The 10,594-nt window shown below is 37.5% G+C and overlaps 2 protein-coding genes across 2 annotated transcripts; both read right to left on the bottom strand.

Moving 5' to 3' along the window:
• Positions 1-535: 535 nt before the first annotated feature.
• Positions 536-4,210, bottom strand: LOC144209447 (troponin I, fast skeletal muscle-like). Its single transcript, XM_077735754.1, has 7 exons — positions 4,180-4,210; positions 3,032-3,060; positions 2,909-2,945; positions 2,028-2,156; positions 1,652-1,741; positions 962-1,138; positions 536-746 (listed from the first exon to the last, which is right to left on the bottom strand). Exons 2-7 carry the CDS (start codon positions 3,037-3,039, stop codon positions 651-653), a joined length of 537 nt encoding a protein of 178 aa, XP_077591880.1. The 5' UTR covers positions 3,040-3,060; positions 4,180-4,210; the 3' UTR covers positions 536-650.
• A 3,572-nt stretch (positions 4,211-7,782) lies between these two features.
• LOC144209438 (uncharacterized) lies at positions 7,783-10,151 on the bottom strand. Its single transcript, XM_077735743.1, has 4 exons — positions 9,625-10,151; positions 9,469-9,549; positions 9,093-9,289; positions 7,783-8,989 (listed from the first exon to the last, which is right to left on the bottom strand). Exons 1-4 carry the CDS (start codon positions 9,809-9,811, stop codon positions 8,189-8,191), a joined length of 1,266 nt encoding a protein of 421 aa, XP_077591869.1. The 5' UTR covers positions 9,812-10,151; the 3' UTR covers positions 7,783-8,188.
• Positions 10,152-10,594: the final 443 nt, after the last annotated feature.

The following is a 10,594-nucleotide window of genomic DNA, read 5'->3' as shown; positions in this document are numbered from 1 at the left end:
TTAAAAATGACAATTATTGATTTAAAAGGTGGAAAATCAGGATATTTAATATACATTTATACTCTTCATTTTAATTTGATCCTAAAACAGAAAGTCGGCACTTATGATTTACTTTCCTGGGCCGCACAAACTGATGCGGCGGGCCAGATTTGGCGCCCGGACCGCCACTTTGACACCTGTTAAGTTGATAGAGAAGAACGGGAACCTTAGGAGAAAACAAATGAGACGTTAGAAATGTGTAAAGTTGAGAAGGGACAATGAAATGGACAAAGATTAGGATGAGGAACGTGAGGAAAACAAGGAAGATAAGGACATAAGAATAAACGTTAGGGCATATGATTTGAAAATTTCGATCAATATAAGGGCGGGAGGATGAAGTTGATAAAGAGGGTGAAAAACTAAGGTTAAAAATGATTACATCTATATTTAAAAAATAGGAAATATGATAGTGAAATGACAAGAATAGCGTGTATAAAGATGGAGCAAAATAGTGAGGCTGGGGAAACGGCATTTTAAAGTTCTGAGGACTCAAAGCAATAATTTGATATTTTTATTGTGTAGGATTTGATGTTCAGCAAACAAGTGAAGGTTTAAATGTTTTTTCATGAAGATCTCGCCAAGTTGAGCAAGCCATCCAATCGTGTTTGTCACTAGGAGTCCCCCTCAAACATTTTCTTCCTGCCATCCATGCCCGACTTGTCTTCAATGTTCTTGCGCCAGTCGACAACATCACGCAACTCCTTGTCCTTGACAAAAACAAAAACTAAGATCAACTAGTGGCCCGCCATTGACGGAACTAGACGTCCAATTGATATGAAATGGTAGTGTTCAAATGGATTAGATGTCAACCAATGACAAACTAATTTAAACTAGTCATTTTAAGTCCCAGCAAAAGGATGAAAAGAACTAAAGAATAGCAGAAATACACTTGTTTCTATCCTAAAATGTGTGTTGAGCTGACCTCATCCTTGACCTCTTTCTTGACCTGCTTGAGGTTGGCCCTGAGGTCCATATTGACGGTGTGCTTGGAGCCCAATAGCGCCTTCAACATGGCGTCAGCCGACATGCGCACCTTCTTTAGCGTCGGCTTTTTGAATTTGCCTGTCACGTCCTGGACTTTGATCTTGAGGTCTTCAATCTGTCACCATAGCAGACGCGCCAGTCTTATCTTAGTTAAACCAGTTGCTATTTCACAGCCAACCATCATTTGCTAATGCCAATTACCAGGCCAGACGTCACTTTTAAACTAGCACACAAAGTCAAAATTATACCAGGAAACTTTATGACTGAGAGAGACAAAAAAAACACATCTATTTATTGTACCGTACTTTCCTAACTTTATATATATATATATATATATATATATATATATATATATATATATATATATATATATATATATATATATATATATATATATATATATATATATATATATATATATATATATATATATATATATATATATATATATATATATATATATATATATATATATATATATATATATATATATATATATATATATATATATATATATATATATATATATATATATATATATATATATATATATATATATATATATATATATATAGTCTGTTATGTTGTTTTTTTAGGGTTGTGTTATTAATATATAGATATATCCTACCTCCTTGTCTCCCTTTTTGACCTTTGCTTCAAGGTCATAACGTTCCTCGTCCACTCTGTCGATCTTTCGGTGAATCTCCTTACACAACTCCTGTGCATGCACATGCAAACATTCCTTTTTATCCCCTTACAAAACACATCCCTGGACAACAGCACACTCAGAAATATAGACACATGCACATATGGCAAACATACACATATTCATCTCAAACTCTACTACATGTACACATCATTTTTTGCAAAAACACAAACACTTGAATATGGAGATGATCTCCATAATGTACTAAAACATGCACACGTTGTATATATATACAATCAGTAGTCTACTCATTCACACACATGGAAACCCATCTCCATGGACTTAAAGAAACACACACCTGTAGGGCTTGCATGGTGTTGGGTAGCACCGGCGGAGGGCAGCACTGAGCCATATAGCCCACCCGCTCCTCCTCACGCTGACGGGCCTCCCGCTCAAGATAAGCTTTAGCAATGGCCAGCATCACACTCTGAAAACCAATACAACCAAGGCAAAACAAACAAGCATATTAAAAATAGTCAATGATCAACATCAGACACAGGTTCTCAAAATGATCACAATGTCTGGTGTAGTATAATAATCATGCAGTAGATTTTGCAGAGTACTGTATGTACACTCCACAATATTTAAGTTAAGTCTTGGGTATTTTACTTTATGTAAACTAGTGTCTATCTTGTCATGTGATGTGTGTATTGTGGCATAATCATTCCAGAAAGACAAACAACAAGACAACAAATCATTCCATATTGCTATTTTTTTCTTGTAATTTGCATTGATACATTGTGCTACTAATTAACTAGTAACATTTTGTGTCTCAAAAGTTATGTGGAAAATGTGAAAAAAATCAATATGTATCATGATCAGTGTCACATCCTCATTAGCTAAATGACTCCAGCCGTGGTGACAGATGTCAAGAATGCAATCATCAACACATTTGCAAAATGAACAAGAGAAAGTCACATAAGGTGACAATCACATACTGGACAGTGTTCTGTTAAGGACTATTTAGGGGTGGCCAAGTCTGGTTCTCGAGAGCCCCAATCCAGACTTTTTTTTTCCTTGTCTCTCTCCACCAACACACCTGAATCTAATACCTAATCGGAATTGATATAAAGTGTCTGGACAGCATGTATTTAATTTTTCCACATTATATTCTATATTTTGAGGTGTACCTGCATTACCATCATCTATAATAAATAGTACTTTCTTGTATGTTCATACCTTGAGGTGATGTTTTCGACTTGAAGACATTTTCTTCCTGAAAGAATTAAATTCAAATTCAAATATAAATAATGTTTATACATACACAAGTACCATTTTAGAAAAGAAAATTGGTTGACTTACTCAGACATTTTGGATGTAGTGATTTCAAACTGTGATAAAGAAGAACAAAACTGATAAAAATTCTTTTATATAAAAAGCATAACTAACTTAGGTAGCTATGGAATCATTTGAAATACACACACACACACACACACACACACACACACACACACACAAAGATGATAGCTAGGAGCGCTGTGTATTTCAGAGTATTTTAAATCAATTATTTTTAATAATGATTTTGCCTGTGCCCAGCGCCAATTTGAATGGAAAAGTGTTTGGAAACTCTGACCAAAAATCTTATTTTGATAGAAGGTTGATTGAATTTAATTTAATTTAATGCTTTTATTATCATTGCACAAGTATAATGATATTTAAAGATTTCACCACAAATAGCACAAATAACAACAACAAACAAACAGCCAAATTAATAATCAATAAATAAGTAGTCCAAGTGAGATCAGCAGAGTGGAGCGGCTTTGTTCCGTTTGAAGTTCCGACTGCAATATACTATAGCATAGTAGGTCTTAAATGTATTACACTAAAAATACCACCTCCAAAAATACTTGGCTCTCGAAGTACTATCATAATGACCAACACAAAAATAGAGTTGCGTACTAGACCCAAGTGTTCACTTACGATATAACTTTAACATTCTTAGATGTATCCCAAAGTATTAAATTGTCTCCAGTAAATAGTCTTAAATTTAATGAAACATTCCATAAATGATTTCAATACAGGGCTTTATTGGAATACCCAATTGGTAATTTTATGCTAGGTTTGTTCTTTCACTCTTCAAGTGACTAAAATAAATACTAAAATACTAAGACAAATTGTTATTAAAATATTGCCCAATTACAGATGATTATTAGAAATAAATTTAAGTGCATTCAATTTCTTGAGCAAAAAAATAAGTGTAATAAAGTTTGTTAGATTGGAATAAAAGAAAGAAATATTAAATTATATTGAAACTCAGTGTCAAAAGTTTTAGATGTCATCATTAAAAATATATTTTTCATCCATTATATAAAAAATATACACATAAATATACAATACATAGAAAAAAAATAACCCTAACCTTAAAAAAGATATTCACAAAATTATAGAAAGCACTAGAAATCAAGTCAAATACAATTCAAAAATATGGAGAAAGAAAAAAATTCACCTACCTCTAAAGGAACAAAAACGAGCGAGGACAAAAAAAAAGACCCTATGCTCTTTATTTCCTGTCTTTCTCTTTATGGACGTATATTTTCTTCAGCAACCAATCAACTGTCATTTTCTGAGACACTACATCTTAATCCCTATGCCTCAAAATAACTTTGACCCATGCTTTTATTCCCAAAGTCCTGCTCACACAAGAAGTGGAAACCAAGAAGATGCAAAAGAGGACAGCTGGAGACTCTTAAGATTCCACAGAACATTACACACTATATGCAAACTTAGGTAAATTTTAAAAATGAGTTAAAAATGACAAAAGGTAGTAGTCACTGTAATGTTCAGAAACAACATGGCATGTTCCATTCAGTTTAGAAATATAACCAAATGGGATAAGCATTACTTTTAAAGATCGCCATGGGAACAGCCTCCAATAATAATCATGCGGAAGTTTATCACTTAAATGGGGGCTAGTGACAGACATAATGCAGCATGTGCAGAAAAAAAGTATGCCGGCACCACTGACAAACTTAACTGGTAGCCGTGACAACGAATACTCTTCAAGATTCTGAAGTCATTTTAATTACCTTTTTGGCTCTTTGCCATTACATCAAACAAAAAACAATTTTGTAGTTTGTTTAATTCCCATTGTGAAAGGTAATGGTGCACATTTGTATTTGATGGGACATTAACTAGGCTGCAGCCCAGCGTTTGAGTGGTTAATGCAGGGGTGGGCAAACTTTTGGGCCTGGGGACCACATTGACTTTAAAAATTTGACAGATGGATCGGGTCAGCACAAGATATGATACATGATAAAAAAAAGTGCATCCGTTAACAGTACATATGAAACTTAAACAGAAAAAAGGGACTCAAGTATTAACATATTCATCACTCATCATTAAAGTAAAAAGTGTAAAGTAAAAAGGAATGTATTAAGAAATATTAAAATGTAATTTAAAAAAAGATACAGGGACAGTAAAATTGCTCTAAATTGTCCCTAAGTATGAGTGAATGATTATCCGTCTCCTTGTGCCCTGTGATTGGCTGGCCACCAATCCAGTGGGGGGCCTCCAGCACCCCCGTGATCATAGTGAAGATAAAGTGATTCGGAAAATGGATAAATGAATTAACTGGGCTCACACAAAAGCAAACAAAACAACTACGAAAGTGAATTCATTTTAACTTTTAATCAATGAACAGTACAAATGTGGTCAAACCACTGAGAAATCACCTGAGAACATCAACCACCTTTAATTTCACCTTCACTAAATAACAAGTGTGCACACAGAAAAGAGACCAAAAAAGCATTAATATAATACAGCCACCATTTACATAAGCTCACATTTGTGTCAAAAAGATGGGGTGCAAATCTTACATCACAAAAAAACAAGACGGCATATTTTTACACACTTAGCTTTTTCAGCCATTGTTACCATCCTTTTGTTGCTGTATGACTTAATGTAACTTGTAAATATTTGCATATATTGTAAAAAAGGTTTATGGCAAATAGTGGACTGTTTACAAAAAGCTAAATTATGACCTTAGGTAAAAAGAAACAAACTAAAATGTTTTCGTTGGTTGATAAATATTGAATTAATATCCAGAACATGATTGTACTTTAAAAAGAGTATCCATTTCTAATGCAACAGTGAGGAAAAGTGGTTAAAATGTAATAATACAAGACATAAAGCAATAGTTAGAGAGAACAGGGTTAAACAGAACTATAATTTCTCATGTATTTCCCAGGTTTTTAATTGTATATATGTCTATACGTTAATAATTGGCCTTATATTTATTGGGCGTATATGAATGTCATATTTGCTTCAGTTTAATTGTGATGTCCAGTGTTACAAAATTATGACAATGTGCGATAAGTAAACAATCTTGCCCTCCTTTATGTTATATATTATATATAGAACAAAGTCTATATTCCAAACCAAGTCATTTGGACATGACATACTCCATATTTTGGTAGTCAGGATTTATCAGATGGTTAGTATGTATATAATATCACCTGGTTGTGTACAATACATGAGAAATTACAGAAGTTGTAACAATATGCTCGTTTAAGAGGAAAATATCAGATGGAAGCTGTAAGAACAAATCAAAGTATTACAAAAATAAATTTTAATTTTACATATAAGCTGAGGAGTGTTCTATTTGCAGTTGTAGGATTTTTTCCCTCTTCTTTAATAATATTAATTTTCGGAATATTACAATATTTTTCATTGTCACTCAAACTTCATACTTTCACCTCATGTATAGTTTGCATGATGTGATCATAAAATTACTGTTGTTGCAAAGCACAAGCCATTACTTCCTCACAAATGATCACAAAACTTCAAAAGATTTTACAGTGAACACAGATAAGATCAAAATGATCAAATAGTACAGCGGTACAAATGGAAAACAGGATCAAGTTCTTCCTCACAGAGGAGAACTCCATGTGTACAAGTTCACATTATTGTTCCAGCAGCAGACATGACATCTATATGCAATCATCTCATTGGGAATGACAAAGTTAAAACCAATAGTTTGGGGCAAGAATCAACTGGGGGGGGGGTGCAACCACAAGACCTGAACTTGACTGCTTAGTGCCATAATACATTACATCACACAAAAATTGCGATGGTGTAGTGGTGGGGAGTTTAAAATTCTTGACGGGCAAAATGGTCATTAAGATCTACAAGAATGAATCCACCTATTTAGAACCAGATGTCAAATATCCTGAGACGTTTTTCACAAAGATGACAATTGATGGTTATTTAGAAAATAAGTAGGAAGTCGCAAGAAACCACTTGAACATTAGAAATACATAATATTTCTTCTGATAAATCTTGATGTGTGAGGGTATGAAAAAAAAAGAATTAAGGGGGGGAACATTTGCAAAAGAACAATTGCAAGTCCAAAAGAAACAACTTGCTATTAGAAACACATCTTGAAATGGAACTGAAAATTCCAAGGTAACAATTAGAGATCCCTCCATGCAATTTCACATTCACGGAACCAAAACTAGGATTCACACATGCACTAAGATAGTTTAAATAAAAAAATAAAGAAAATAATAACCTCAACTTGTTGTCTATGATCGTCCTGTGGTACAAACGCATTATTTGAATCGATCCTTTGTTTCTAACACGTTTTAAATGAAGGCTGAGACATCATCTGGAATCACAAGCACATCTGAAGCAAAAACTAGGTTTTACTCCATTCATGAAAACCTCCAGAAAATGAATGTCCATCTATGCAATATCACATTTTTTTGGAACCATGATCACACATCTCCTGTGCAGATTTCTTTGAGACCAATAGAAGTGGGATAAATTCACAAAAATTAAAAAATAACTGGAGTCCAACAAGAAATCTACTGGTTTCACAACTTGTTTTGTCCTTCCATTGAGATCAGCTTAAAAAAACCCTCACTTAAGCAAAGAAAAATCTGCATGTTCTTCTACAAGGCATTACCACAACACCAGGTACTAATAGGACATTCAACATTAAGCTATTCAATAGGGTTAGGGTTGTTGACAAATATCAACTGGAAGTTTAGGCAACACCTGGTATAAAAAAAAACAGCTCATCCATCCGTTTATGTCGGGATGTATTCATTCATTCATTTTCTGAACTGTATTCTCACAGATTAAACCCCCAAAAAACGGAAGTTAAAACATCAAAAGTTCAATTTGAGGTCCACGTGACACAACCTGGCAACCCGGTATCTTTTCTGAGATATGGTCATGAGACTACCAATTGGTACCAGTAGTACAGTTCTGGACTAAGAATCCACACCTTTAACTTCGAATCAATTGGGGAAAAAAAAAATCTACTCAATGCCCAATTATGAACCTTTCCAGGACCATGTAGTAACAGAACCACGTTCAGTCGAGTTTTTCACTAATATGAACTGACGATTGGCACCCAACATGGCACCCATTGCAAATCTCTTGAACCAGGCCAAACATCCCCGACTTTAGGTGACATTAGTAGTGCAAGTCGCCATAGAAAATCCAGATGCCGAGTCAGGTCCAAGCTACTTTCCTAGAAATGGCCTGCTTGAAACTTTCTGGGTCAACATCCCCAGGCCTGAGCGTCCTCTCGAGGCTGACCAGCAGGTTGCGGTGACACTCACGGATGTTGACGGGGTATTTAGCTCGGAGGAGCTCATAGGCAGCTATGAGTCTCATGTTGCGTTTAAGCATCAAGTACTGGATGACGCAGGTGGGCGCCAGGGAAAAGCCGTCCCCGCAGTGGACCAGAACCCGCTTGCGTTTGCCGGCCGAGGCGTGGATGCACTCGTTGATGTCCTCGAAGCAACGCTGCCTCACGTCGCCGATGTCCACCTTGAGGCGGGACCAGCTGTGCCGGGCACCGCGTGAGCAAGTGCATGGGATGAGGCTAAGGGCGGGGGCCACCTGGCCCGGGGCGCCGCTCATGTCAATAATGCTGTCGATGTTGTTGCGGCATAGCGCCCTCCCATTGTACGCCGCGTTGAGGTTGCCCACGTAGATGTAGTCTGTCACCTTTGAGATGACTGGTTCAAAATGCTGTGGGGCACCCCCGCCGCCTCCCCCGACCTCACCTCGGTGCTGGTCGCCATCGTGAGCCGGGGCCGTGGCGGCCCTCCGGCTGTAGTGACGCAGCTTCTTGGAGCCGGACCGAGACGGTGGGTTAGAATCGGACTCGGAACTGACATTCCAAGGTGGGGAAAATAGCGAGAATCGACCAGTCATCTTTGATGGGCCCCCCGAGGCGCAGAAGAGGGATGCCCGCTCTAGGGAGCCGGTGCTGCTGGCGGCGCCTGCGTTGTGTGCCTGGTCCATCTAAAAATAACGTTCCAAAACATTACTGCATGTGGTTTGTGGTTCCTTAACATTAGATTAGATAATTTTATTCATCCCATAGTCGGGCAACATTGATACACACCTGAGCTTTGAGGTTGTTCTTCCATTCTTGCGTTTCAAGAGCCCTAAAACGTCCACTGCTGTCAGATGACACTGACATACACAGAGGACGATGGTGGTGGTGTGCCCGGGGCGGCAATTGGGGGGTTAGAGCCCCCGCGGGGGCAGGCGGCATGTCGGACACGTCTCTCTTACTCATCATCAAATTGGGACAGGAACCTGCAAAAACAATGTTTTTTGTTGTGTTCCATAGTAAGATCTCATCAATGCCTCTTTAAAGTGATTTGGTGTTGTAGAAATTTGCCTATGCTTCCTGAAAAACATCCACTTTCTAAGTTTACTAGGATGTAACTAATATTTGTTGGCTGTCTGAAGAGAATACAAAAAAATATATATACCAGCGCATTGCAGGCGGCTGATTGACTGAATGTTGAGTGTGTTTTGGTTGGTGAAGATCTTGTGTAGAGAGTTCACTAATCCTGTCGTGGAAGAGGAGGCAATAAGAATGTTATGAATGAACGACAAATTATGGGGAGAAAAAAGATGATTGTTACCACATCGACGTTTGTCCTGCTTAATATTCGGTAGCTTTTCAGCAGCCTGGATGTTGCGCTCAGAGCAGGCGGCATCCATGTCGGCCCTCCTGCACACAAGGGCACAAGCATCCGGCTCAGACGGCGCATCATCTTGGCGGCTGAGCCCGATCCGCGCAACGCCGCCATCAAACGGAGTCGGGCGCATCAACCGCAAATGCCTGGAGTGGCAAACTCAGCATGTGGATGTCATGCCATGACCCCAAAGTCCAAACTTCCGCCAAGCAAACTTGTGGATGAACACTATAGTGGGATCTGATCATTCATGCGCCGCTACTTAGCATCGCTAACTGTGTCACCTTCCAGAGACCTTCGGATCTTATTCCGGATTTGGATCCAAATAACAAGACAAAGATTATCTTTAGGCGAGACCCTGTTAAATTGGTCATTTGACGAAAGAGCTGAAACGAGCGCTCTACAACTGGCCGAGGAGCGCAAGCCACCCCGGAAGCGCGTCTGGGGTTTTTTCGCGTCTTTTTCTTCTTCGTGGGTTTATTGGAGAGTGGCATATGACTTTCAGATGCTCTACTGCCACTCCCGATTTACCAGGTTGGAAAGACATTCTCCACTTAAGGATACAATAACCTACCCCCAAATTATTCAGGCAAAGATAGTATAAATGACAATCTTCCGTTTTCCCTTATACTGTTTATAGAATTATATTATAACCAGAAAAATAACTAAACAAAGGGGTGCATCACTGCACTATAAAAATGCACATGCTAAAATATACTAAGTGTCTACCTAAACAACCCAAAATGTATGTCCAATTAATTAATTGAAGTCATTATGAATTTGGGTAAGTGAATAACTGACTCTAAACAGCTGTGAGATAGCCCCCCAATCCCCCATGCTTGTTTCAAATGGCATTTTTTAAATATTTGACATTAATGTGAACAAGAAAAGAAATACTTTATCAAAAACAGTGTTA

Source organism: Stigmatopora nigra, chromosome 2 (assembly GCF_051989575.1).
Source record: "Stigmatopora nigra isolate UIUO_SnigA chromosome 2, RoL_Snig_1.1, whole genome shotgun sequence".
Taxonomy (NCBI): Eukaryota; Metazoa; Chordata; class Actinopteri; order Syngnathiformes; family Syngnathidae; genus Stigmatopora; species Stigmatopora nigra.
This window is presented reverse-complemented; position numbering and strand designations above follow the sequence as displayed.